A 27,977-nucleotide genomic window follows, 5' to 3' on the forward strand; every position below is an offset into this window, starting at 1 on the left:
GTGGGATTGGGCAAGAGGCTGGAGCAAAACATGTTGGTCAGGGCCAGGCCCAGGGGGCTTTCCAAGCAGAAACCCAGAGTGAAACCCAAGCTGTGATCCACTCCAGAAGGAGGCCCGGTTCTCAGGGATCCGTGAACTGGAAGAGGTTGCCAAATCCCCAAGGGTCAGGGCTTGGACCAGCGCCCCAGGGAGGGTGGCTCTGGGTGGGGGAGAACCACAAGACGCAGCGCCCAGCCTCCCCCACCGGGGCCAGCCCCTCCCGCCCTCCCTCAGGGCCTCCTAACATCCTTTATACACAGTTGTAACGCCTGAGGTGAGGTGCTGGGAAAGACCTGGGGAGGTGGGCAGGGGCGAGGGGGTTCCAGCATGACAGCAAGACATCCCCCTGCCTAGTGAGCACCAGTGGGGGCCCCTGAGGGCAGGGGCACAGGGCTAGGAGAACCCAGGTTTGGGCTCTCTTTCATGAGGCAGAAAATCCTGATGCTTCCAAAGTGCCCACAGGGAAACAGGGTGTTGGTCTGCAGAGTGCCCCCATGTCTGAGCCTTGAGCCCTGGAGGGTGACATCTCTGGGGTCCCTGGGGGATGGGGGGACAAGATGGAGGCTGAGCTGGTGGGGTGGGCAGGTCTCTCCTCATTTTAGCCCCAGAGGAAAGGCTGTGGCCAATTTGCAGGGGGAGAAGACTGAGGCCTGAGGGGTGGGCCTTGCTCCAGCGGAGGTGGGGGCTGGCCTGGAACTCCCTGGGCCCCAGCACGTGGACAGGGTGCACCCCAGTTCCCCAGCCGTTATGGGGTTCAGCTCCCCCCTGGGGCCTGGAGATGGCTTCCCCTCTCTTTCCTGCCCCTCATCTCCTGGACAAGGATGTCCAGGGCCCTTCCTGGCTGGGCCTCCCTGACCGTACTTCTGGCCAGCCCAGCACAATGCCTGTTCCTTCCCTGGGCCTTCCCTCTAGCGGTCCCTGCACCCTGGCCTCTGCATGACCAGGAAGGCTGGGGAGAGGGGGCGTTGTCCCACCCTGACCCCGCCGACCTCTCTGTCCCTGCTTCCTCCGCCTCCCGGGCTGGCCCTGGCCCAGGAATGCACTCTGGTTCCTGGTTGAGCAATGTCACTGTGGTTTGGGGATCCGGTGGGGGTGGTGGGAGGTGCCCGCAGCCCTCCCCACCCCCCAAAGGTGCCCCAGTAGCCCCTCCAGCTCAGGCTGGCAGGGGCTTCGGACAGGGGGCCTGGCAGGCTCTGTGGCTGTGCGGGCACGTGCCTCAGTTTCTCTGCTGTGCCAGAAGGGGTAAAGAGACCTGGGGAGGGCAAAGCTCAGCTGGAAAGGAAGCTGGGAGAATGTGGGGGCTCTGGGGGGCTCTGGGGGTGGGAGTCCAGCCCCTGCACCCTGTGCCTTGCTGAGTCTGGTCAAAGGGGGCACCTCGGGGGGCCCCCACTCTCCCAGCCACCTCCTAGCTGGGCACCCTGAGGCTTGGGCAGGGCAGGGTGCAGGCCGGTGCTCCCAGGAGAGGAGGCGCTGTCAGCTCAGGAAGAGGGAAGCAGACACGCCACCAGGGATGGGCAGAGATGCAGGTGGAAGGGAAGCCCACTCCCTGAGGCCCAGTGGCATTTCCGGGACAGCAGGCCCCAGGGGTAGACAGTCCGGTGGGCACTGTGTGCCAAGGGCTGGACGCAGGCCCTGTCTGCATTCCCCACACAGAAGTCTTGTCCTGGGCATTTGGCATTCCAGTCGCTTCCCCTGAGCAGACAGGAAAGCCAAGCCCCCTCCTGGTCACCCCTGGTCACCCCTTGCCACCCCCTGCCCTGGCTTCAGCTGAGCTGGGAGTTGAACTTGGGTCCTGATTGACATTGCCTTGGGTCCCCCTCCGTCTGCCTCTGGTCCCCTTTAACCCCAGTGTCCTCTGGCTCTGAGGATGCTGCGGTGAGCTGCGGCTGGGCGGGGCCCCATGAAGAGGAGGTGAGTTGGGGTTCTGCCCTGGCCCCCTGCCCCACTAAGCCTGATCCAGGGGAGGGTCCTGGGCAGGCCTGCACTCTGCTGTCCTGGCTTTGCTGGGAACCGGGGAGCAGCCATGGGGTCCTGGGAGCCCTGCACCCCAGCTTCCCCCGGGAAGCCAAGCAGGCACCAAGTCCTCACACACAGGACGGGACAGGGTAGCCCTGGGCATTGGCAGCCGGTGGGAGGGGTGATTGTACCAAGGCTTTCAGGGGACAGGCGGTGGGAACAGCAGTGAGGGAGTTAACGGCCACCGCTGACTCCTCTCTGGCAGGAAAAACTCCCCATAGACGCCCTGCTGCCTGGCGTCTTGCCAGGGCCAAGACGGGCTGAAAACTGGAAGTCCAGGCGGGTGGCCAGCTCTGCCTCTGAGGCGGGCGCTGGAGGAAGGCAGCAGCCCCGCTGCCAGCCGCCCGTCCACATTCCCACCTGTCTGCCTGGCTGCCCGCTGTTCGCCTGGAAACCTGTCTGTCTATCCATCTGTAATCCTGACTCTGTCCACTTGTCCATCTGACCTTCCTTCTCTGTCCAGCCATCTGGCTGTCAATCCATTTGTTTGTCTCTGGCTCCGGTCTATCTGTCCATCTGTCCCATCATCTGTGAGTCCATCTGCTCACCTTGTTGTCCATTCATCCACCTGTCTCTCTGTATATCTCCGCCCACTGGTCTGTGTGCCCACTTACCTCCTCTCTCCCCCGGGGCCACAGAGCCATGGCCCAGGGCCACGGGGCCACGATCAGCATGGTCCTGCTGGGGCTGGGGCTGGCACTGGCCATCATTGTGCCTATCGTGGTCGTCTCTTGGCACCGCGTCCACTGTGGCCCCCAGGCCTTTGCCCATGCTGCGGTTGCTGCGGACTCTAAAATCTGCTCGGACATTGGACGGTGAGTAGGAGGTGGGTGGGAACTGGGTGGCCCTTGGCCCTGACCCCTCCCGGAGACTTTGTGACCAGTGGCGAGAATGTGGAGAAGGCACACGTGTGTGTGTGCTGGCCTGTGGGGGTCGTGTGGGTTTGGCCTCCAGTAAGGAAGCAGCCCCAGGGCCCTTGCACAGACCAGGTAGCAGGTGTGCACATGAGACAGACAGGGGTTTAGGGTAGCAACAGTGAGGGCAGAGCAGAGCAGAGCAGAGGTGGTATGTGAGGCTGATCCCAGCTCCAGGGCTTGGGAGGCCCAGCGAGGGCACTGCTGCAGTGTTGCTTGTCTGGTCCCGGCCCCTTCAGAGAAGCCCTGGCAGTTTTCCAAGGCTGGGGTCTTCCCCCGGGGGCATGGGTGAGGGGGTTCAGGGGCTCCATATGTAAGGACTGCCTGCCGGGGTGCACTCAGTGCTGCCCAAGACCAGGCTCCCCTCCTGGCCCTGGGAAACTGGCCTCTGATGGCATCATGTCCCCCACGGCCTCCCCTCTGCGTGTCAAGGCCTGGAGCCAGGCCAGTGGCAGGCAGAGTGACTGTTTGATGTTTGGTGGGCCGGGGCAGGGGGGCTGTGGAGAGGGGCCCCAGCTGATGTTTCCCAACGCTCTTCCAGGAAGCCCAGACCACAGGAGGCTTCCGCTGCCTACCAGGACGGGATGTGCAGGACGCCCCTCCTGGCCCCTGCCCCACTCTGGGCTTGTGGGAGCCTGGGCTAGCAGCCCCCTCCCTGCCGGCTCAGTCTGCTTCCCGGAATATCTGCCTCAAGGGCCATTGTCAGAATCAGAAGTGCTTTGTGAACCAAAGAGGACTGTACTGGACCAAGGGGCAGTGTGTCTGAGTCCCACCCAGGGCACCACTGGGCAGATGGCATCCATGCCCCCTTCGTCCCAGGGTCACCCCTCTTCCGTGCTTTCTCCCTTGGTTTCATTCATTCCTTCCTCCCTTCGTCTTCCATCTGTCTGTTCGTCTGTCCCTGCCCTGCCCCCTTCTGGCCTGGTCCTCAGGCTCTTCTCAGGGTGCTTTGTCCCCTTCCTCAGGGCTCCCTCTAGGATGACAGGGACAAGTTGGGGGCAGACTGCTTGGTCTTCCCAGGGGGCTCCCAGGGGCCGGGAGGGGAATGACCCCTCCCAATGCTCTGGCGAATTGCAGAGGCGCTGTGCCCCCCTGAGCCCATATTTGCAAAGATGCAAACAAGTCGGGGCTTCAGACCCAGAGACCACTGATGGGGACGCGGCCCCCAGGGGTGGGGGGCTGCTTCCACAGATTTGCGAGGGGGTTCTGGGCCTGTTGTGTCTCCCCAAGTCTTTGTTGGGGGTTTTGGAGGGCCAGGGGTTGGGGTCTCTGCTCTGCAACCCTCGCTGGTGAGGTGAGCAGATGTGGTTCCCCCCAAGTGTTTCATGTCCTTGGCGCTCCACTTCCTGTTCTTGTTCTAAGAAACCAGGGGTGGGAGAGAGCCTGGAGCTGCCGCAGCTGCTGTGGGACAGGGGCTCACACGATCTGGCAGGGCTGGGGAGATCCTGCAAGGGCCTCCTAGACCCTACCTCCTTCCACCCTGTGAGCGCTGGGTTCTCTCAGTGGGGCTGGGACTCCTGCAGCAGCCAGAGTCCCTGGGGGAGGACCGGCTCCAAGCCTAGTGTACACACAATAGAAGCACGGTGACAATGAGGGCCCGTCCCATCCTGCGTGATGCCAGTGTGTTAGGCTCATGTGCAAACTGGGAGTTCCGAGGCTCCACGTGAGTGCTTGCCTTCTAGGGAGACTTCAGGGTTAGTGGTGATTTTTAGGCTTTGTGATGTCTGTCTGCTGTGACCACTCGGAAATGCCACACAGGATCCTGAGTGGAGGGTTCATAGTTCCACTTGACATAGAGGAAACTAGGCCTGCACAGAAGGGACCAGCTGGGTGTCACAACATGAGCAGGCCCAGCTGGGACTGTCCTGCTCTGCTGCCCCTGCAGAGAGGGAATCTCTCCGGGGTTGTTGGAGGGTGGGGTCTTCCCAGGGTCCCCATCCTCCGCCCAGGATTCCAGCCCGCCCAGCCCCTGGGCTTGGATCGTAAAGGCCAGAGCTTCAGTGGCCATGTGAGTAGTTGTAGAGGGGGCTGGCGGGGAGCCCAGGGTGCTTGTTCTGTGGGGCCCTGGAGTCAGGGGTGGGGAGGGTCTGGGCCCCGCAGGTTGGGTCTCATCAGCTGCCTCAGACCCATTCAGGAGTCGGCCTGTGGGTCATGCCCTCGGTGCAGAGGAGACCGGGGACTCTGGACAAGCCTCAGTTTCCCCACCTGTGAAGTGGGGCTCACGTTGGCACCTCTGTCACGGAGCACGCCCGGCCCAGAGGAGGTGTCCCTGGCCTGTTGTAACAGTGGCTTGGTCTGGATGTGGTCGGCATCTCAACAGGGGACCCTGCTGTGGGGAAGGCTCACAGGATTATGGTGTGATGTCACCCTTCCTCCCCTCCCAGCCCTTGTGACCCTAGCGGCTCTCTGGACTCCCGGTTGGCTCACCAGGAAATTACTGCACTTCCAACCCTCTGGGGTTCAGGAGGAAACAGCCTGTATACCTGGGCATCGTGCACACACACGTGTGAGCGTGCATGTCCGAGTGTGTATGTGACAGCAGCCTCCCAGCTCCTTGGGGACAGGCAGGTGAGAGAAGTGTGACTGCTCTGCACCGCGGCTCTCTGCTGGCCACAACTGGCCCCTTCACAGCTGAGGAGACCCAGGCTCAAGGAGGGAGAGGCACGTGCCTGGTGAGTAGGAACCCCAGCCCAGGTGGCCCCGAGCGTGTACCATCCTGCCTGTGGACATGAGCGTGTTCGTGGTACATGTTGGCGGGCGTCGTGGATGCGTGAAGGTGTGTGATGCTTGGCTACCTGCAGCACCAGCCACCTGCCAGCCATTGTCCCGGAGTCACAGTGGTAACCAGATGGTCAAGGCTCTTGCCTTCGTAGTGGGGGGAGACCGAAATAACTGCACACCTAATGCTGAGGTGTTGGAAGTGATTATTGGTCATTCTGGGTATCCTCATCTGTGAAATTTCTGTTAAAATCTTTTGCCCATCTTTCTGTCAAATTGTATATCAAATGCATTTTCTGCATTATCATGACAATCAAATGATTTTTCTCCCTTTAAAAAAATGCAGTGGGACTTCCCTGGCGGTCCAGTGGTTAAGGCTCCACACTTCCAATGCAGAGGGCGTGGGTTTGATCCCCGGTTGGGGAACTAAGATCTCACATGCCGCGGGTGTCACGGCCAAAAAAAAAAAAAAAAGCAATAAATGTTAAACCACCCTTGCATTCGTGGAAGGAACCCAGCTTGTTCATGATTTAATATCATTTTTATTTATGCCTAAGTTTGATTTGCTAATATTTTGTTTAGGATTTTTTTCTTCATATTCATGAGAGGTACTGGTCTGTAATTTTCCTTTCTTCTCATGTCCTTGTCAGGTGTTGGTATCAAGGTTACACTGGCCTCATAAAAAGAGCTAGGAAATGTCCTCTCCTTTTCCATAGTCTGCAAGAATAGGTTTTGTGTTGTTGTTGTTTCTTGTTCTTAAGATTGGTGTTATTTCCTCCTTAAACGTTTGGAAGAATTTACTGGTTAATCTTCTGAGCCTGAGTTCTTTGTGTGCATGTGAAGGTTTTAAATAACAGATTCTGTTTCTTTAACAAGTGTAAGACTTTCAAGTTTTTATTTTTTCTTGAGTCAGTTTTGGTAAGTTCTTTCCAAGGAATTTGTCCAGTTTGTGCAAGTTGTCATGTGTTGGCATATAATTGTTTATAACGTCCTCTCATTATTATCCTCTTAATGTCCATAGAGTCTGTAATGAGGCCCCTTTTTCATTCTTGATATTGGTAACTAGCGTTTTCTCTTATCATTCTTGATCAGTCTTGATAAGGGTTTTATCAATTTTACTGTATTTTGGAAGAATCAACTTTTGGCTTTGTTGATTTTCTTTATGATGCATTTATTTCCTCTTTCATTAGTTTCTACTTTTATCTTGACTCTTTTCTCCTCCTTCCATTGAGTTTAAGTTGCTTTTTAAAAAATATTCATCTTGAGATACATTTGGGGAAAAACAAATTATAAGGTGGATACATAGATGACTGATCTTTAAAGTCTTTTCTAGTACATGCACTTAAAGCTATAATTTTCCCTCAAAGTTTGGCTTAGCTGTATTCCACAAGTTTTTTGTTGTTCTTCCCCTAAATGTTCATATTTTTATTTTGAAAAAGTTTTACACCCACAGAAAAATGGAAAGAATACCCATATACACTTCACTTAGATTCACCAGTTGTTCATATTTTGCCACATTCTCTCTCTGTCTCTCTCTTTCTCGTGCTCTCTCTCTCTCTCTCTCCATATATCTATATTTCCACATATTTGGAAAATAAGTTGCATTTATCATGACACTTTATCCCTAAATACTTCAAACATGTATCTATTAAGAATAAGATTATTCTCCTATATAACCTTAATACCATTATCACACTCAAGAAATTTAACCTTGGTACAATTATAGTATCTAATACCTAGTCCAATTCAAAAATTTTCCAATTGACCCAATCTTTCTTTCTTCCTTTTTCTTTCTTTCTTTCTCTCTTTCTTACTTTCTTTCTTTCTTCCTTCCTTCCTTCCTTTCTTTCTTTCTTTCTTTCACTTTTATTTTTTTATCTGAATTTTTATTTTTTTATACAGCAGGTTCTTATTAGTTATCTATTTCATACATATTAGTGTTTATATGTCAATCCCAATCTCCCAATTCATCCCACCCCCACCCCATCTATCTTTTTAGATCCAGTATCCAGTGATTGTCATGTTTCTCTAGTCTTCTTTAATCTAGAACAATCCCCTGCTTTAAAAAAAAAAAAAAAAAAAAAAGTTGATATTCTGTGACATTAAAGAAGTCCGTTCGGTTGTATCAGTCTTTCTTTACAATCTTGGTTTGTTTTTATAATTTATTTACGATCAGATTCAGGTTAAACACAATATAAGATAGGTGGTATTTTGCCTTCCCATTGTATCACACAAGAGGGAACACAATGTGAGACCCTCTCATCATTGTGATGCCAAGTTGGATCACTTCATAAAGCTGGTGTCTTCCAGATCTCTCCGTTGTACGGGGTACCATTTCCCTATTAAATTAGTAACGTACGGTTTGATACTTTGAGACCCGGCGAATATCCTTTTCTCAAACAACATTTACCCCATGTTTTAGCATCTATTTTTATCCTCGTCTCAACAGATACATTTGTGTTTGCAAAAAGGCGATTTCTAAACTAGTCATTTCTTCACCACTCATTGGCTGGCATTCTTCTATAAAAAGGATCCCCCTTCCCCAACCCAGATATTCTTGAGTATTACTATTGACTCATGGATTATTTTAGTTCACTATGTTATAATCCATCACTTTACTCTTTCTGATGCTCAAATTGTCACAAATTTGACCAGTGAGAGCCCCTTTAAGCCAGCATCTATGTTCTTTTACACAAATCCATCAGTCTTAGAGAATTTTCTTGACTTGTACACAAAATGTTCCAGGATCTACTCGTATATTCCCTCAAACCTGAAATCAGGAATTGGTAGAGAATGGTATTTTAGAAATGAAAATCTGGATGCTAAGAGGGTTCATTATTATTGGGATGCCATTGCTTCTAGGTAGTATCAGTGCATAGAACAAGAAAAAATGTAAAATCTCTGACACCTCCAGTTCAAATCCACTATGATGGGGTCTTCTGCATCTTTCTCCATCCCGTCTTGTCTCTGCAACTATGAGAGAAGTTCCCAACAATGTCCATATGTTTACTTACTTGCTGTATCCCCAGGTACTCACAAAAAAGTTTGAGAATTACTTCAACAATGCACTATGAACAATGAAGCTGCTAGAGAAAATTCAAGATGTCTTTTCAGAGGTTTTTTTGGTCCTTAAGATATATCCCATGAAAGATGGGCAGTTAATTAAGTTCTTTTTCCTGTGTGATTATGTTAACAGTTCAATATACTATTAGCTTAGTTTTTTTCAATTAAAATTCAACTTTAGGGTTTTCTTTTTCATCCTTTCTGTTTAATTTTCTGTCTGAATACAAGTCAGAACTGTATAAAAAGGTATTCTCAAAAGTCTCACTCTCATCCATATGACCTTTATTCTGTTCCTATTCTCTCTTTTAGAGGAAATCGTTTTCATTTGTTTTGGATTTATTTTTCCTGTGTTTCTTTTCTCTTTTTTCAAATGCATATGTGTGTGTATATAGATATATATATATCTTTTTCTTTTCTTTTTTCTCTTTATTTCTTTTAAAATTATTTCTGTTTTTTGCAAAATAATCAAATATATCCCTTATTTTCTCTTTCTGATATACTTTTTGATACTGAGAAAGGTTTATATGTTTGTTATAATGGTTATAATTATATTAGTATCTTTTTTAATACTATTTATTTATTTATTTATGTCTGCGTTGGGTCTTTGTTGCTGTGCACGGGCTTTCTCTAATCGCAGCGAGCGGGGGCTACTCTTCGTTGTGGTGCATGGGCTTCTCGTTGCGGTGTCTTCTTCTGTTGCAGAGCACGGGCTCTAGGTGCATGGGCTTCAGTAGTTGTGGCACACGGGCTCAGTAGTTGTGGCTCGCAAGCTCTAGAGCACAGGCTCAGTAGTTGTGGTGCACGGGCTTAGTTGCTCCGTGGCATGTGGGATCTTCCCAGACCAGGGATTGAACCCATGTCCGCTGCATTGCCAGGCAGATTCCTAACCACTGCGCCAGCAGGGAAGCCCTATGTTGATATCTTTATTATGTTATATGGTAAATATAATAACAATATTAGATATATACGATATGGTCCTCATAGTTCTTACTCTTTCAATATTCTCTATTGGCTCCTCTGATGGTTAATTTTATGTACCAACTAGGTTATGGTGCTCAGTCCCAGTTGTTTGGTCAAATATTAGTCTGCACGTGACCATGAGGTTATTTTGTAGATGTGATTAACATTCACAATCAGTTGGGACTTCCCTGGTGGTCCAGTGCTTCCCTGGTGGACTCTGTGCTTTCACTGCAGGGGGCATGGGTTCCATCCCTGGTCAGGAAACTAAGATCCCTCAAGCTGTGCGGCTTGGCCAAAACAAAAACGAAAACAAAACACATTTACAATCAGTTGACTGTAAGACAGATTGCGCTCCATAATGTGGGTGGGCCACACCCAATCTGTTGAAGGCATAAAGAGCAAAACCTGAGGTTCCCCAGAGAAGAAGGAATTCTACCTCAAGACTTGGACATAGAAATCCTGCCTGGGTTTCCAGCTTGTTGGCCTGCCCCACAGATTTCAGACTCAAGACTACACCATCAGCTTTCCCCTGAATTTATAACCTGCTGGCCTGCCCTACAGATTTCGAACATGCCGGCCTCCACAATAACGTGAGCCAAGTCCTCAAAATAAAAATTTCTCCCTATATGTATATTCTATTGGTTCTGTTTGTCTGAGAACCCTGACTGATACCGTTCCCCACTATGAGTAATACTGAAACTACCTGGTAACTTCTTCCTCCTGTTCTTCCCATCTCCCAGCATAGGGTCTAAAGGGATATCCTTTTACTGTCAGTTAATACCTATCAGTCAAGCAGTGAGCTTCTTTTATTTTCATATATCCTTTCCATTCTCACCCCACCCTCCTCTTATATCCGCACAACAGACCTCACGACCCATAATAGCTTTAGCTGTTTCTCCCATTTCTTTTTTCAGTTAATTTTCCCTCTTCCCACCAGATGGATTTTCTGTCCATACAATCATCAAAAGTAAATTTTCCATTGGCACAATTAACACATCCATAACATCCAATTTTATGTGCAATAAACAGGCAAATTTACTTTTATCAGTACTGGGGGCCTGTAAAGCCAGAGTCTTTTTTTTTTTTAATCTATTATATCTGTTATTTAGCCCATGAGTGAACGACAACAACCATGTCCTCAAAACAACATCCCTACCCCATTTTTGTAATGGTTGTACTACTGTACCTACATTTTCAGAACAATAGCCATTCCATCTCTATACTGTTTCCGTTATAACCATCATTTTTAGTCTTAGATCTACTGGTCAGTATATATTTAATTCTTAGTCCCACTTCTTATGGCAAAGTCTCTCCAGTTACTTGAGTTGTCTGAAGTTTTTTTTTTTTTTATGAGATTTCTCAGGAAGGGTTCATGGGGAAAATATTCACTGAGTTCTTGCATGTTTATAACAGTCTGTGGCCCCTGGAGGTGAAGGTCAGTTTAGCTGGATATAAAATCCTTGGCTCACATGTTCTTTCCTTGAATGTATTGATTATAACACTCCACTGTCTCTGGCATAAAGCATTGATGTTGAAAAGTCTGATGACAATCTGATTTTCTTTCTCTTATAAGAGACTTAGTCCTTTTTACCTAGATGCCCAAATAATTATTAATTTTTATTAATATCCAATAGGTTAATTTGAATACATCTCTATATTGGCTATTCTGAATTGATTTCCCTATGCAGTGGAGTGCGCTTTCGACAAGTAATTTTTTTTTAATCAGAAAAGTTACCTTGAATTGTAGTTTTTATTATTTATTATGTTCCATAGATTTGGCTTTCCTCCTTGGGACTCCTATTAAGTGTATGTTTGATCTTCTTTATATCTGTATTTTAAAATCTCTTTCTTCATTTTTTTTAAGAAGATTTATTTATTTATTTATTTATTTATTTAATTTATTTTTTGGCTGCGTCGGATCTTAGTTGCAGCACGCGGGATCTCTGTTGAGGCATGGGGGATCTTTTTGTTGCAGTGTGTGGGCTCTTTGTTGCAGCACGTGGGCTTCTCTCTAGTTGTGGTATGCGGGTTTTCTCTTCTCTAGTTGTGGTGCACAGGCTCCAGGGCACGTGAGCTCTGTAGTTTGTGGCACAAAGGCTCTTTAATTGAGGCATGTGAGCTCAGTAGTTGTGGTGCGCAGGCTTAGTTGCCCCGCGGCATGTGGTATCTTAGTTCCCTGACCAGGGATCGAACCTGTGCCCCTGGCATTGTAAGGCAGATTCTTTACCACTGGACCACCAGGGAAGTCCTTCTTCATTTCTTTTTGATTGAAAAAAATTTCCCCCTTTTCATCTTATCTTTCTTTTAATGTATCTCTATAGGTATTGGCTCTGTGTTTATCCTTGTTTAGGCTTCACTTCTGATAATTTTTCTTTTATGCTTCATTCTTTCCTGAGTTCTATAATTTTGGTTTTTAAGTCTTCAGCTTCTCCAGTCACTTCACTTTAAGGTTTTTCTAATTCCAATGTATACTGTTCTTTCATTGCTTCTATAATTCTTTTAATTTATTTAGCCCATCTTAAAAATATTAAGTTGCAGTTTACATCTGCTTCTGTGGGCTTGTCTTTCTGGCATGCCTCCACGGGACATTATTCTGATTTTTATTATCTTTTTTCCTTATATCAACTCTGTATGGGGTGTGGCTTCGATACCTTTTATTGTTCATGTTTAAGGAAGATGAGTTTTCCTGTACTTTGAGTTTAGAAGGTAAGTCAGAATAGCTTTTATAGCATCATGGCTCTTGGTTCCTTTTGTTGTTTTCACAAAATGATTTTAAAAATATATACGGCCTCCTACTTTCTGGTATTTGTCTTCTCTGATCACCTCCACAACTTTTTTTTTTTGGCTGCACTGCGCAGCTTGTGGGATCTTAGTTTCCTGACCAGGGATTGAACCCAGGCCCTTGACAGTGAAAACACAGAGTCCCAACCACTGGACTGCCAGGGAATTCCCTGCCTCCATAACTTTTTGAAAACATCTACATCTTCACTATCCTTTGCCCCTGTCGTTCCTGTCCTGCTCAGTCTGACTTCTCCTCCCACTGGCTTCCCCTCCGTGCAGGGCTCTGTTCTGGAGAGAGAATGGGATCCCCCATGTGGAGAGTTCTCAGGACCCAGAACTCCTCAGCACCCTCCAAACTTCCCTTGGCCACCTTTCACTCACCCGTAAGCTGGAGACTGCAAAACTCAACCTGTAAAACTCATCTGCGCAAAGGTTCTTGGGTTAATTGGTCTTCCAGGCTTCCCTGTGAGAACCAGTGAGTGGTCTGGGAGTTCTCCAGACCCACTGTCTCCCCTTCCCTTCCTTCCCACCATTGCTGATAAGCCTACTGCTTTTTTAAAAAAATTTATTTATTTAATTTATTTTTTGGCTGCATTGGGTCTTCGTTGCTGCGCGTGGGCTTTCTCTAGTTGCAGTGAGCGGGGGCTACTCTTCGTTGTGGTGCACAGGCTTCTCATTGCGGTGGCTTCTCTTGTTGCGGAGCATGGGCTCTAGGTGTGCGGGCTTCAGTATTTGTGGCATGCGGGCTCAGTAGTTGTGGCTCATGGGCTCTAGAGCGCAGGCTCAGTAGTTGTGGCTCACAGACTTAGTTGCTCCACAGCATGTGGGATCTTCCCAGACCAGGGCTTGAACCCATGTCCCCTGCATTGGCAGGTGGATTCTTTTTTTTTTAAATTATTTAATTAATTAATTAACTTATTTATTTATTTTTGGCTGCATTAGGTCTTCGTTGATGCGTGTGGGCTTTCTCTAGTTGTGGCGAGCAGGGGCTACTCTTCGTTGCGGTGCACGGGTTTCTCATTTCAGTGGCTTCTCTTGTTGTGGAGCATGGGCTCTAGGCACACGGGCTTCAGTAGTTGTGGTATGTGGGCTCAGTAGTTGTGGCTCACGGGCTCTAGAGTGCAGGCTCAGTAGTTGTGGCGCACAGCTTAGTTGCTCCGCGGCATGTGGGATCTTCCCAGACTAGGGCTCAAATCCATGTCCCCTGCATTGGCAGGTGGATTCTTAACCACTGTGCCACCAGGGAAGTCCCGGTAGGCATATTCTTAACCACTGCACCACAAGGGAAGCCCAATCCTACTGCTTTTGATGTACGATATTTTCATTACACTTGGTTCAAAATATTCTCTAATTTCCATTGTACCGTCTTCTTTGTTTCATGGGTTATTTAGTAGTGTTTGTCTTGATTTCCAAATATATGAGGATTTTCTAATTAATTTCTGTGAACTTGTTGAGACTTACTTTAAGGTCCAGAAAACGATCAATTTTTTAAAATATTCTGTGCATTCTGGGAAAGAATGTGTCTGCAACACTGCTGTTGAGCGCAGTGTTCTGTATATGTCAGTTCAGTCAGTTTATTATTATGATGTCCTTCAAATCTTCTACAGCCTCACTGTAGAAGATTTTTTTTCTTATTCTTCTATCAGTTACTGAGAGAAGTGTGTTCGTCTCCCACTGTGATGTTTGTCTAATTCTTCTTTTCATTCTGCCAATTTTTGCTTCATATATTTTAAAACTGTTAAGTGCATATACATTTATATTTTCATATCTTCTTGTTGAATTGAGGTTTTTATAATAATAACATGTCCCTCATTATCTCTAATAATATTTTCTTTTAAAAGTCTACTTTGTTTGAAATTAATATAGTTATACAAGCTTTCTTGGTTAGTGTTTGTATGATATATTTTTTTTATAATTTTGTCCCCTATGTGTCTCTCTCTCCTTTTTTTTTTAATTGAAGTATAGTTGATTTACAATGTCATGTTAGTTTCAGGTATACAACACAGTGATTCTGTTATGTGTTCCTTTTCAGATTCTTTTCCCTTATAGGTTATTGCAAAATATTGAGTATAGTTCCCTGTGCTCTACAGTAGGTCCTTGTTGGTTACCTATTTTATTCCCCTATGTCTCAATCTATTTTCTATTTATTCTATCCTTTTTTCTCTCTGTAGTTAAATTTGGATATTTTGTATTGAATTAATCTTTTTTTAAAATTTGTGTTTAAACTGTTGGTAATCTCCTGTTAGCATTGAGCTCCTAATTTCATGTTTTATAGTTGCCAGTTCTCTGATGAAATTCTTAATCTTGTCTTTTATTTCCTTGCATATAGTTATTCAAAGTCTGAGGTCTGACCCTTCATAATCTGGAGATCCTATGGTCTTTTCCTTCATTATCTATGCTTTCTCTTGGGCTTTGTGCTGTCTTCCTTCCTTGTTTGCCTGGTCGTTTTTTTTATAAAAATAAACACCTTTTTTACATGAGCTAAGATAGGAGGGAGGAGGATTTATTTGCTTTTCGGGGCCTTGGTATTCCTCAGATAGAATTCCAGCTCCTTGTCCTCGAGCACAAAGCCATCTGCTTGACCACACTGGCCTGGTCTTGAAGTGATGCATGCAAGACGCTTGCCCTGCTAGAACTGCTCCTCTAGAATAGTGGTCCCCAAGTTTTTTGGCACCAGGAACTGGTTTCATGGAAGACAATTTTTCCGCGGACCGGGGCGGTGGTGGTGGGGAGATGGTTCAGGCTGTAATACAAGCGATTTTCAGGCAGTAATGTGAGTGATGGGGAGCAGCAGATGAAGCTTTGCTCACTCATCTCCTGCTGTGCGGCCCGGTTCCTAATAGGTTGCAGACCGCTGGGGACCCCTGCTCTAGAAGACGGCTGATTTGGGTGTTCTTCTTCCTTTCTTCATATTTCTTCTGAATTTTCTTTGATTGTTTTTTGTTTAAAGTCTCTTCCTCCTCAGGAGTCAGCTTGGCCCCTTCTTGCGGCCCAGGGGCAGGGCATAGTGGGGCATACCATGTGTTGTTGGTGAGCATGATGCCGTTCTGCACCAGGGTCTTGGTATGGACCAGTTCATCATTGGATGTATTGTAGACAATATCAGTAATCCTTGTCTTGCGTGTACAGCACGCCGAGCCCCAGGAGAAGTTCCCCACGTCCAGCCTCAAGGCCCCGTACTTCTTCTTGTCTCCCCACATGCGGACTGTGTGTCTGTGGCGGGGACCAGTCTTGGTGTTGGCAGTGGGGCATCCCAGCTCACACTTCCGCTTCTGGTTGTAGGGCTTCCTTTTGCTCTAGGTCTTGTGGTGCTTGTGCCAGTTGTCCTGAGAGATGCCCATCGCTCGGCACTGGCTGGAAAGAGGGCTTAGTCCTTTTTAATTGAGCACTAGTGAACGTGTATAAAGATTGTTAAAATTTTTTAGAAATAATTTGAGGCCTATATGCACAGAAATCTCTGGCGTTCCTATACACCAACAATGAAAAATCAGGAAGAGAAATTAAGGAAACTCCCATTTACCTTTGCAAAAAAATATATGTAATACCCAGGAATAAACCTGCCTAAGGAGGTGAAAGACTTGTACTCACAAAACTATAAAACACTGATGAAAGAAATCAAAGATGACATAAACAGATGGAGAAATATACCATGTTCTTGGATTGGAAGAATCAATATTGTGAAAATGACTATACTACCCAAAGCAATCTACAGATTCAATGCAATCCCTATCAAACTACCAATGGCATTCTTCACAGAATTAGAACAAAAAATCTTACAATTCATATGGAAACACAAAAGACCCCGAATAGCCAAAGCAATCTTGAGAAAGAAAAACAGAGTTGGAGGAATCAGGCGTCCCGACTTCAAACCATACCACAAAGCTACAGTAATCAAGACAGTATGGTAGTGGCACAAAACCAAAAATATAGATCAATGGTACAGTATAGAATGCCCAGAGATAAACCCACGCACATATGGGCACCTAATTTATGACAAAGGAGGCAAGAACATACAATGGAGAAAAGACAGCCTCTTCAATAAGTGGTGCTGGGAAAACTGGACAACTACATGTAAAAGAATGAAATTAGAACACTACCTAACACCATACACAAAAATAAACTCCAAATGGATTAAAGACTTAAATGTAAGACCAGACACTATAAAACTCTTAGAGGAAAACATAGGAAAAACACTCTTTGACATAAACCACAGCAAGATCTTTTTTGACCCACCTCCTACAGTAATGGAAATAAAAACAAAAATAAACAAATGGAACTTAATTAAACTTAAAATCTTTTGCACAGCAAAGGAAATCATAAATAAGACAAAAAGACAACCCTCAGAATGGGAGAAAATATTTGCAAATGAAACAACAGACAAAGGATTAATCTCCAAAATATACAAACAGCTCATGGAGCTCAATATCAAAAAAACAAACAATCCAGTTAAAAAATGGGCGGAAGACCTAAATAGACATTTCACCAAGGAAGACATACAGATGGCCAAGAGACACATGAAAAGATGCTCAACGTCACTAATTATTAGAGAAATGCAAATCAAAACTACAATGAGGTATCACCTCATGCCAGTCAGAATGGCCATTATCAAAAAATCTACAAACAATAGATGCTGGAAAGGGTGTGGTGAAAAGGGAACCCTCCTGCACTGTTGGTGGGAATGTAAGTTGATACAACCACTATGCAAAACAGTATGGAGGTTCATTAAAAAACTAAAAATAGTACTACCATATGACCCAGCAATCCCACTACTGGGCATATACCCTGAGAAAACCATAATTCAAAAAGACATGCGCCACAATGTTCATTGCAGCACTATTTACAATAGCCAGGACATGGAACCAACCTAAATGTCCATTGACGGATGAATGGATAAAGAAGATGTGGCACATATATACAATGGAATATTACTCAGCCATAAAAAGAAATGAAATTGAGTTATTTGTAGTGAGGTGGATGGACCTAGAGTCTGTCTTACAGAGTGAAGTAAGTCAGAAAAACAAATACCGTATGCTAACGCATATATATGGAATCTAAAAAAAAAAAAAAAAAATGGTACTAATGAACCTAGTTGCAGGGCAGGAATAAAGAGGTAGACACAGAGAATGGACTTGAGGACATGGGGTGGGAGGGTGAAGCTGGGGGAAGTGAGAGTAGCATCAACATGTATACACTACTGAATGTAAAATAGTTGGCTGGTGGGAAGCAGCAGCATAGCACAGGGAGATCGGCTGCGTGCTCTGCGATGACCTAGAGGGGTGGGATAGGGAGGATGGGAGGGAGGCTCAAGAGGGAGGGGATGTGGGGACATGTGTATGCATATGGCTGATTTGCTTTGTTGTGCAACAGAAACTAACACAGTAATTGTGAAGCAATTATACTCCAATAAAGATCTATTAAAAAAATAATAATTTGAGGCCTAGGATATCAACATTCTGGGATTGCCTTAATCCAGTTTGAGTGGCTGAGATCATCTGAAGCTGGGCCGCCATGCTTGTAAGAGCTGCTCTGTATCTAGTTGACTGTTACTCGGAGTGAGGACCCGTCCCCAGGTGTGGTCCCCCAGCACACCCAGCCCCAGGCACTGGAGGATGTCAGAAGCCCTGCTTGGCCGTTCAGCCTCCTCTTCCAGGACTGGCAATCGTCTGGAGGGGAAAAGCGGCTCCAAAAGCCAGGCTCCTCTCACTCGGAGGCCTGTATTTCTCTCCTGCTTCTGATGCCCTTGAGCAGATGTTTTCTATTTGTCTGGCTTTTCTAGTTGTCTGTGGAAGTTTGGTCTGAATTGTTTAGTCTTTCATTACTAGGATGTCTGCTTTACAGTTAACAGATTATTTTTTTTAAAACCTATGGGAGCAAGGCAGCTGCAGGGGACCAGATAGGAGACTGTTACAGTAACCCAGGTGAGAGATGCTGGTGGCTTAGACCAGGGTGGTGGTGTGGTGGAGGAGGTGATGAGAAAGGATTGGAATCTAAGTGTATTTTGGAGGTATAACTAACAGGCAGGATTGGCCGTTGGATATGGGGATGAAAGAAAGCGACCAATCAAGGACGACTCTGAGGTTTATGGCCTGAGGGTGAATGGTTGTGTCCTTTTCTAGGATCGTGATGACTAAGAAAGGAGCGGTTTGGGGGGCAGAGGTGGGAGGGAAGGAAAAAGTGAAGTTTAGGTCATGTTTAGAGTGAAATACCTCTTAGATGCCTAGGGGAGGTAGCCTGTGGATGGCTGGGGATAAGTTCCTGGAGTTTAGGGGAGATCAAATTTGGGGGTCATCAGCACAGAGGTTGCATTTTAAGCCCTGAGCCTGGATCAACTCATCTGGGGGAGGACATAGATGCACCAGGACCAAGGACTGAGCCTGGGGCCTCCAACATCCTGAGGTTGGGGTGGTGGGAGGAAAACCGGAGCGTGGTAGGTGGGGGTCCTGAAAGCCTAGTGCGGAAAGCACTTCCGAGGTCAAGTGAGATGCGGCCTTTGTGATGGGAATTTAAATTTGTTTTTTCCAGTTTGTCTTTTTTCTTTGTTTATGGTGTTTTATTCTAATTAAAATGTGTGTTTCTCTGTGCCTGGATGTAGAATCTTAGTTCTTTCATACTTCTGGCTTCGTGCCCTCTTTCCCATTCCAAGATTACCTGTGTCCATGTGGCGCCCATGTGTGCCCACATGTGGGCCCAGAGCAGGGATATGTGGCTCCGGGGAGGGGTGAGCCCAGCATGGAGTGCTCGGATCAGCGTGCCTGAGCTGAGAAGGTGCTGGGGTCAGTGGTGGGGGAAGGGGACCCAGGCCCAGCCCCTCTTTGGACCTTGGTTTCCCATCTGTGACCTTGAGGTGCTGGGGAGGATTCCTGGCTGTGAGGGAAGAGGCAGCCCCCAGTGAGCTGTGCAGGGCTGTGCCCCAGGGAGATGGGCATTTCCTCGGCACAGGCCAGTCTGACCAGCACCTAGGAGCTGAAGGGTTCACACCTCACTGCCCATGGACAGATGGGGAGACTGAGGCCTGAGAGCATTCCCACAGACCGTGGGGCCCTGGGAGGGGCTGTGGAACCCATCAGCCCAAGCCCTAAGCCCTGATGGCAGCGCAGGATCCTGGGGTCACTTGAAAAAGTCCAGTCTTGAAGGGGTTGGGCCAGTGTGTCCCCAGTGAGATGAGGAGTGGCATCCGCCAGGCTGGGCTCCCAGCGCTGCCGGGAGGGACGGAGGGGCTGGCCCGGGCCTGCTTCTGCCTGTTGTAAATGAGCCACTGCTGCTGGGAGGACCTAGCAAATAATGGCAGCTGGAGCACTTTGTAAACTGAGATGCACCTTATATACAGCCAGGGGCAGTGTAAATGGCATCACAATTTGCAATCTGTAGAGTGCTGTACACCTGTGAGTGGCTGGACTTGAGGGGGCAGCCCAGTGCGGTTTGGTGGCAGCAGGCAGGCCACCCACCTGTCCCCATTCCCCAGTGAATGCTAGCAGAGCAGCCCAGGTCGGGAGGCTGGGGCAGGGGAGCCAGGCCACTTACTCTGTGCCATGTTCCCTAGAGCCATCCTCCAGCAGCACGGCTCACCCGTGGATGCCACCATCGCGGCTCTGGTCTGCACCGGGGTTGTCAACCCCCAGAGCATGGGCCTGGGTGGAGGGGTCATCTTCACTATCTACAATGCGTCCACAGGTGAGTCCATACGGGACCCCCGTGGGGAAGATGGGCTCGTCCACAGGTGCTAACAGTGAGGTGCTTGTAGACCACCTGAGTGTATGGCCGACCTGCCCTGTCCACCCATGCCCCTTCCTGGGTCTCTTGGTGCCCCCCAACCTCTGCAAAGCTGAAACCAAGTGTTAGCACAGAGGCCAGTTCATGGTACAGAGAGAGAAACTGAGGCCCAGAGCAGGGCCGGGGCTGTCTGAGGGGGACTGTTGGTGTGCAGTGAGGCCTAGCAGCCACCGGGGTGCCCTTGACACCCCACACGCCCTGCCCAACTCCAGGGAAGGTGGAGGTCATCAACGCCAGGGAGACGGTACCTGCCAGCCACGTCCCGGGTCTGCTGGACCAGTGCAAGCAGGCCCAGCCTCTGGGCACAGGTGAGGCCCTAGGGGGGCCACCCGCTCCCACCCCACCAGACCACTGGGGCTGACCAGAACCCCCCACCCTGAAGGGGCAGCGCCCCTCATGGACGGCTGAACCACCCTGGCACTGAGGGGTGGCAGCTGGGGATGGGGAGCCCTTGCAGAGGTCCTGACTCCCCGGGTTTTCCCGGGGGAGGGCTCTCTGAGTTGGGAGGGACGATCCAAGCAGAGGGACCACCTCAGCCGAAGGCCCAGAGAGTTCAGTGGAGACGGGTTGGGGGGCTGGGGGTGGTGGGCGGGGATGGGGCCAGTTTTTCTGGGCGCCACAGGCCTGGCCATGGACTTTGTGCAGAGGGCAATGGGGAGGCACAGGGGTGTGAGTGGGGAGGGCCGTGGTCCCAAGTGGGCTCCAGAAGGCTCACTCTGGCTGCCATGGCTGGGGGGCCAGGCAGCCAAGTGTGGAGTGATGGAGAGCCTCCAGGGGCCAAGGGGGGCGGCCCAGGGGCAGGGGCGTGACACCTGTGCCATGCAGGTGCCCAGTGGATCGGGGTACCTGGGGAGCTCCGTGGCTACGCTGAGGCGCACCGCCGCCACGGCCGCCTGCCCTGGGCACAGCTCTTCGGGCCCACCATCGCACTGCTCCGGGGGGGCCTCCGCGTGCCCCGCGTCCTGAGCCGCTTCCTGCACAGCAGCTACCTGCGCCCTTCCCTGCACGCATCATCCCTGAGGTGAGCTCCGATGGGGGCCCAGGGCCCCTCCTCAGCCCAGCCCCTCCTCAGCTCCTCCTCCAGCCAGTGGATCAACCTTCTGGGGGCCCGGGCCCTGGATGGCCAGTATGTCACTGTCTCAGCTCAGAGACCTACGGTTCCACGTGGCAGAACCTCATCAGAGGGCTCAGGCCAGAGAGAGTTTATGCCAAAGTGATGGGGCTCCCAGGGCGCAGATTTGGGCCCTGCCCTCCCCCCCCACCCACTCTCTCTGGGCTGGCAGGAGGGCTTTGGCCGCCCCACTCGCCCACCTGGCCAGCCCACTGACCAGGAGGAGCGCCGGGTGTCAGGCCCTGGGTGGATGCCGGCTTGGCGGGGGGTGGGGGGGTGGGGCGTGTCCTCCCTGGGCCTGGGTGATGAGACACATGAGGGGTGTCAGCCCCACCCAATCCTGGAGAATCTGCCCCCATGTCCACTGCAGCCCCTCAGGATCCCGGACCAGGACTCCCTCCCTGTAGGGTCCCTGCCGAAGTGTGGCTGCCCTCCAGGACCTGGCCTCACCCTGAGGCCGCCCCCCACCCTCCAGGCAGCTCTTCTTCAATGGGACGGAACCCCTGAGTCCTCACGACCCGCTCCCGTGGCCCGCGCTGGCCGCCACCCTGGAGACCGTGGCTGCGGAAGGCGCAGAGGCCCTCTACACAGGGAAGCTGGGCCAGATACTGCTGGAGGACGTTGCCAAGGAAGGTCAGTACGTAAGGCCCCACAGGCCCGTTCCGCCAGAGAAAGAGGGGTCTGGGTGCCAGGGCTGAGGGTGGGTCCGGTCCTCCCCTCCCCTCCCCTCCGAGAGGGGGCCAGCTGCTCCCAGGGCTTGGAGAGGCCGTTGCCCCAGTCCTGCCCTCTGCTGGTCTCAGGGACCTTGCAGTCAAAGCCCCCGAGGAGCAGGGCCCCGAGGGTTAGGGCCACAAGACGGGAGCCATCGGTGGCTGCGGGGGTGCTCCTGGGCCTGGAGTTGGCCACCCTCAGTCTCTCAGAGGCCAGCATGCCTCCCCCACCTTCTCCCACTCTCCCCTCCGACCTGCCCATCCCTGGCCTCTGTCCACCCATCCCCCAGCCCTGAGGCCACTGCCCACAGGCCCAGCACCACCCCTCTGGGCCTGGAAGGCTAGGGAACGAGGGGGGCCCCCACTGTGTGAACTGGGGTCCCTGGCTGACACTCTGCACCTTGTTTCCCCGTCTGTACATGGCGTCCTCTGTCTCACCCCAGGCAGCCAGTTGACCCCGCAGGACCTGGCATCATTCCGGCCTGAGGTGGTGGATGCCCTGGAGGTGGCCCTGGGGAACTACACCCTGTACTCACCGCCACCGCCTGCAGGGGGCGCGATTCTCAGCTTTGTCCTCAACGTGCTCAAAGGTGAGGCCCCCAGGAGCCCGGGGGTCCGGTGCCCGTGAACTGAATTCCAGGCCCAGCCAGGCTCTGGGTAGCCACTGCCTCCTCCAGCTCAGCCCCCTCCTCAGACGCTGAAGACGGGGCTGAGTGGGCCAGGACGGTGTGTTCTAGAGCTGGCCTCCGGTGTGGCCCACGCCTGGGCTCTGCTGAAGGGTCTGCCGTCACCTACCCACTAAGTGCCCCCAGGTGACCCCGGCCCAGGGCACAGGTGCAGTGGCTCTGCAGGTGGTGAGCTGCCGGTCCAGTGTGTGCAGCTAGGGCTGAGGCCCAGCCTATTGCAGCCTGCAGGGGGGTTGCGGGCTGCCTGATGTTGCCTGTGGCTGCCGTAACAAAGTATCACAAATTACCAAAACCTGGTGGCTCAGACAACAGAAATTTATTCTCTCATAGTTCTGGAGGCCAGAAGTTCAAAATCAGGGTGCCTGCAGGGCCACAATCCTTCCGGGGGGGCCTGGGGGAGAATCTGTTCTTTGCCTCTTCCAGCTTCTGGCGGCTGCCGGCATTCCTAGGCCTGTGGCTGCATCCCTGCAATTTCAGCCTCCGTGGTCACACAGCCTCCCTCTTCTCTGTGTCTGTTTTGTAAGGATATATGTGGTTACGTTTAGCGCCCACCCGGATAATCCAGGATAATCCGCTCCTCTCAAGATCCTTAATTTAATCACACATTTGCCATACAAGGTAATATTCACTCTTTTTCCATATAAGGTAGTATTCGAAGGTTCTGCGAATTAGGACATGGACAAATCTTTCTCAACCCACTACACAGGATGACCCCCACCTGCGCCCACCCCCTCCCCAGGGTTCAACTTTTCCGCGGAGTCGGTGGCCAGGCCCGAGGGGAGGGTGAACTTGTACCATCACCTCGTGGAGACGCTCAAGTTTGCTAGGGGGCAGAGGTGGCGGCTGTGGGACCCTCGAAGCCACCCGGAGGTCCAGGTGAGGTGCCCTGAGCTGGTGGAGAGCCCCCTTCCCTGCCCGAGGGCTCAGCATGAAGGGAGGTTCAGGCCAACGGGTGCTCCGTCCACAGACCCTGAGAGCCTGGCGGGTGAGGCTGGAGGGATGTGTACACGGTTGGTTCTAGAACAGGATGGCCTGGCAGTGGCCCAGAGCAGGGAGGGTGGAGCAGTCTGGGGACTGAAGGGAGCCCTGGAGGGGCAGGTATGGGAGGGCAGTGGTGGCGCTGCGTCTCTGACACCCTTAGGGGACCTTCTGCTCTGTGACCCCACCTGGCCTCTCACTGACCCCGTCACCTGTCTGCCCACCCCAGAACGCCTCCCAGGACCTGCTGGGGGAGGCTCTGGCCCAGCATATCCACCAGCAGATCGACAGCCGGGGTGACCACCAGCTCAGCCACTACAGCCTGGCCGGGACCTGGAGCCACAGGATGGGCACAGCCCACGTGTCCGTGCTGGGGGAGGATGGCAGTGCTGTGTCCGCCACCAGCACCATCAATACGCCGTACGTGGGGCCAGGGGCAGGCGGGCAAGCCCCACTCCATTCCCTAGACCTGAGCCCTTCACCCCTAGCCTGGCCTCCCAGCACCTCCCTGGCTGTGTCCATCGAGTGGTACCTTGTTTTTCCCTCTCCTGTGTCAAAAGGGTCCTACACCCTGACACCTCTGGCCGAAAAGGCTGCTGATGGGGTGGCCCTGAGCCAGGATGAGGACGGGCCTTACAACCAGAAGGATGCCATGGTGGGGGGCAGGGTGGATCTTTGGGGGCAGGGACAGGGAGGGAAGAGCAGTTCCAGGATGCTGGAGGGCAGCTGCTAAAACGAGGGGCTTCTGGAGGGCTGGGGCGCAGCCCGTGTGTGTCGGGAGCCCACGGCCCGCGCCCAGCTCTGCCTCTGTCCACAGGTTTGGAGCCATGGTGTACTCACCGCGCACGGGCATCCTCCTCAACAACGAGCTCCTGGACCTGTGCTGGAGGCACCCGCGGGGCTCCGGAGTCACCCCCCCTCCTGGTGAGCACAGTGCCCCGGGGCGAGAGGAGGGAAGGCAGGAAGGCCGGGCAGGCCCAGCACAGAGACAGGGATGGAGGGGGCGGCCCCGGGGGGCGCTGGCTCGGAAGCGAGGCTGCACTGATACCCGTCCGGCCTCCAGTTCCAGGCGAGCGGCCCCCGTCATCCATGGTCCCCTCCATCTTGGTCAACGCAGCCCAGGGGTCGAAGCTGGTGATTGGCGGGGCTGGCGGGGAGCTCATCATCTCTGCTGTGGCCCAGGTGAGTCTGGGGGCTCCTGGATGGAATGTGCCCTCGCTGGGCGGCCCTGTTGTCCTGCTGTCCTGGGAGGGGTTGGGGAGGGTGGCTGGTGCCCCTCCCTCCCTCCCTGCCTGCATCCTTCTCTCCCCCATCATCAGGCCATCATGAACAAGCTGTGGCTGGGCCTTGACCTGCAAGCTGCCATTGCGGCCCCCATCCTGCACGTAGACGGCAAGGGCCGGGTAGAGTACGAGCCCAGCTTCAGCCAGGTGAGGCCGTGGGCCAAGCCACCGCTAGGCGGACGCCTCAGTGCTTGCCTTCAGAGCCCCTGATGAGGCCTCAGCTTTTGAGTGTGCCCGGTGCACTTCGGCTTTGGGGGCCACCAGGAGTTGAGAAGCTCCATGGGAGAGGCAACAGGCAGCTAGTCTCCACGGCAGGGGACAGGGTGTTGTTCACATGACTCCCAGAACGAGCTCCCCTGCACCTTGGTCCCTGCTCTTTCTGGGCCATTCTCTCCGGAAGCTACTCTCCCCGGCTGCGGCCTCTCAGACTCTCCCTCATGGTGATCTGCTTCCTTGTGTGATCTGCAGCTTTTATCTGCGGGTTTATTTGTAAAGGAGTCTACTATTCCTGGGAGTCTGCAGAGGGATTTCCCTCCAGGGCACTGGGTTCTTGGATCCCCACACAAGCAGGCCCAGGAGCTAAATTCTCTTGTGGGACTCCCAGCCCCTCCCCTCCTCCTGGGCAGATGGCTGGTCTCCTTGGAAGGTCTCTGGGCTGGCAGATGCCCTCACTAGGACCCACTTTAAAAGACTAGCAGCTTTTCAAGGCTCCAAACTTCATGCCCAGGGTCCATTCAAGCAGCTGGGGTTCAAGGTCATCAAAGCTGCCTTTCCTGTTATGAGCTTCTCTGGTCTCAAGGCCGCCTCCCAGGGCCCTTGGAATTCTGAGGACCACAGAGTAAGGGGCCTTGAGTACAAGGGGGTGTGTAGTCCTGAGAACCTTAGTCTTTGGGCCTGGAGACTAAGGACCTCAGCCCGTCAGGCCCAAACTCTCAGAGTCCGAGGCCCTCCCTCCCAGCCTCCCTCCCTCCCTGTGCAGGGTCCTCCCTGTGGCAGGAGGACTTGATGCTCTCCCAGGACTCCTCCTCTTAGGCCCTTCTCCTTGACCTTGACTGAAGGTCTTTACTCTGTGAACACCATTCTCCAAGGACCTCAACTCTGAGAATTTGGACCTGACAGCCTGGAATCCAGAGAACCCTGAGCCCACGGCCCTCAGCTCCCTGGAAGTTAGAGTGTTGGCCACACAGGTCAGGGCCTCCCATGGAGAACATCTGAGGTGCTGGGTGGAGACCTTGAGTCTCCAAGGGCCCTCAGAGCCAAGGCCCAGGCCTGAGGCCAGGAGGGTCGTTGTTCCTCAGGGCCTTGGAGTTTGGCCACTATGACCCTAAGGAACAGTGTCCGAGGACCACAGGTCCTGCCTGTGCCTTCCAACCTAAGGACACTAGGTAATTAGCGTGTCAGGCAGAGATACACCCAAGGCCATAGCGCCTGGAGACCTCACCGTACCCGTGGCTCAGGTCCTGGAGGCCCTGGTTCTGGGGACTGCAGGGCACCTGGAACCGAGGGCCCTGGTGGGCGGGGGTCCTTGGCCTTAAGTGGGAATGTGGGGCCCGAGTAACGCAGGTCTCCACGTGCCAGGATTTGTGTGAAGGGTCACAGACTGGCAAGTGTGGGGACCAGGCCCCAAAGCAATGTACTCAGGCCCTCAGACACCAACACCTGGGCCATGATGCCCTCCAATTCCACACACTCACCGTCTCAGACCTGAGCCTTTACAGCCTGTGCTCGGAGTGCCTCACCCTTGGGGACCGTTGGTGCCTGTGGCCTGGGGTCCATGTCCTTGGACTCATGGGTGTTCAGAAGCCTCCAGCTGACTCCTCCACCAGCGGGGCCCTGGAGAGTCTTGGACCCCCGTCTTCTCATGCTGGTGTTGAGATGGCAGGTCCTAAGCCACGAACAATGCTGGCATCAGGGCCATTCCTCCTGTCCAGGGCAGGAGCCAGATGTTAAGTTGGGCCCTTCTTACGTATGGGTGACCTGGGACTCCGAAGGGCCCAAGCTCTGCCTTCTAGAAGACTTTGCTTTCAAGGTCCTCAAAACCTTGAAAGCTACCTTCTCCACAGAAGCCCTTGGACTCCTTGCTTATCACGTTGAGGCCCCTGGTGTCCTTGATCCAGGACAGAAGTGAACCTGCATCTCAGCTTCCTTCTCGTCCGGGCGATGTCCTCCTGTCATATCCCCTGGAGCCCAGGCTTCTCCTCTGGGGCCTTTGGAGTGGGAGGCCGTAGACTCCATGCCTGCAGACCAGGCTGCATCCAGCGCCCCTCTGTCCTCTCCCAGACCGCCCCTGCCAGTCCTGCCTCCTCGGCCAGGGTCCTCAGCTCCCTGCCCGGGTCCCAGCCCCTCCATGACCAGCCTTCTCTGCTCTCCAGGAGGTGAAGAAGGGGCTCCAGTACCGGGGCCAGAACCAGACCGAGAGGCCTGTTTTCCTGAACGTGGTCCAGGCCGTGTCCCAGGACGGGGCCTGCGTGTACGCCGCAGCAGACCCCAGGAAGGGTGGGGAGCCCTCAGGCTACTAAAGAGGCTGCTCCCTCCCCACAGCTGGGATCCCGCCCGGCGTGCACCCAGGCTGGCCTGGTCCATGGGACCGAGCGCTCCGGCAGAATCTGGACCCCTTGGCTGGACGGTCAGCCTGGGGCTTCAAGAGGTGGGGACAGCCCAGCAGATGGACGGCTGTGGGGGCCGAGCCCTCCCCTCCCAGAGCCCCTGTGGCCCTGCCCTGACCCCTCCAACCTCCCCAGGCCTCTCAGCCAGGACTGTGCCCCCACCCCCCGAAGCCCCATTCTCCAGCTGTGTATCTTCCAGTCCAAGATTGAAGAAGAGGCTGCACCACGCCTGATTCAGGGTCGAGGTGGGGAGGGGACCTTCAGAAAGCACATGCGGTGAGCTGCAGCCCTCCACACACACCACCACGGAGCCGGGGAAACCAGACACGGGCTGGGCCTTCT

The 27,977-nt window shown here is 52.0% G+C and overlaps 2 protein-coding genes and 1 pseudogene across 8 annotated transcripts in view; 1 reads left to right on the plus strand and 2 right to left on the minus strand.

Annotated features, from left to right (window-relative positions):
• Positions 1-327: 327 nt before the first annotated feature.
• Positions 328-27,563, plus strand: GGT5 (gamma-glutamyltransferase 5). 7 transcript variants are annotated; one of them, XM_036874732.1, is made up of 13 exons: positions 2,786-2,870; positions 5,354-5,641; positions 20,032-20,162; positions 20,474-20,569; positions 21,087-21,282; positions 21,848-22,005; positions 22,526-22,672; positions 23,508-23,644; positions 23,976-24,166; positions 24,564-24,670; positions 24,810-24,928; positions 25,066-25,176; positions 27,093-27,492. In XM_036874732.1, the coding sequence occupies exons 3-13, from the start codon at positions 20,114-20,116 to the stop codon at positions 27,255-27,257; spliced, it is 1,476 nt and encodes a 491-aa protein (XP_036730627.1). In that variant the 5' UTR covers positions 2,786-2,870; positions 5,354-5,641; positions 20,032-20,113; the 3' UTR covers positions 27,258-27,492. The 7 variants fall into 7 exon arrangements, with proteins under 7 accessions (XP_036730624.1, XP_036730623.1, XP_036730625.1 ...); XM_036874729.1 differs by lacking the exon at positions 5,354-5,641 and having other exon boundaries at positions 328-2,870; positions 27,402-27,563; XM_036874728.1 differs by lacking the exon at positions 5,354-5,641 and having other exon boundaries at positions 328-2,870.
• Positions 14,696-15,923, minus strand: LOC118906879 (annotated as a pseudogene).
• Positions 22,687-27,977, minus strand: part of SUSD2 (sushi domain containing 2) — a 28,262-nt gene continuing 22,971 nt past the window's right edge. Inside the window, exons 16-17 of the transcript XR_005022614.1 lie at positions 26,724-26,952; positions 22,687-23,280 (exon numbers count right to left, since the gene is read on the minus strand). The gene's annotated coding sequence lies outside the window, so the exon portion shown is untranslated. The remainder of the gene's footprint in view (positions 23,281-26,723; positions 26,953-27,977) is intronic.

This window comes from Balaenoptera musculus, chromosome 14 (assembly GCF_009873245.2).
Source record: "Balaenoptera musculus isolate JJ_BM4_2016_0621 chromosome 14, mBalMus1.pri.v3, whole genome shotgun sequence".
Taxonomy (NCBI): domain Eukaryota; kingdom Metazoa; phylum Chordata; class Mammalia; order Artiodactyla; family Balaenopteridae; genus Balaenoptera; species Balaenoptera musculus.

Coding starts and splice junctions, on each gene's coding strand:
- GGT5 (XM_036874728.1), top strand. CDS start 2,698: ATGGCCCAGGGCCACGGGGCCACGATCAGCATGGTCCTGCTGGGGCTG. Junction 24,167..24,563: donor ACCAGCACCATCAATACGCC/GTACGTGGGGCC, acceptor CTCTGTCCACAG/GTTTGGAGCCATGGTGTACT. Junction 24,671..24,809: donor CGGAGTCACCCCCCCTCCTG/GTGAGCACAGTG, acceptor TCCGGCCTCCAG/TTCCAGGCGAGCGGCCCCCG.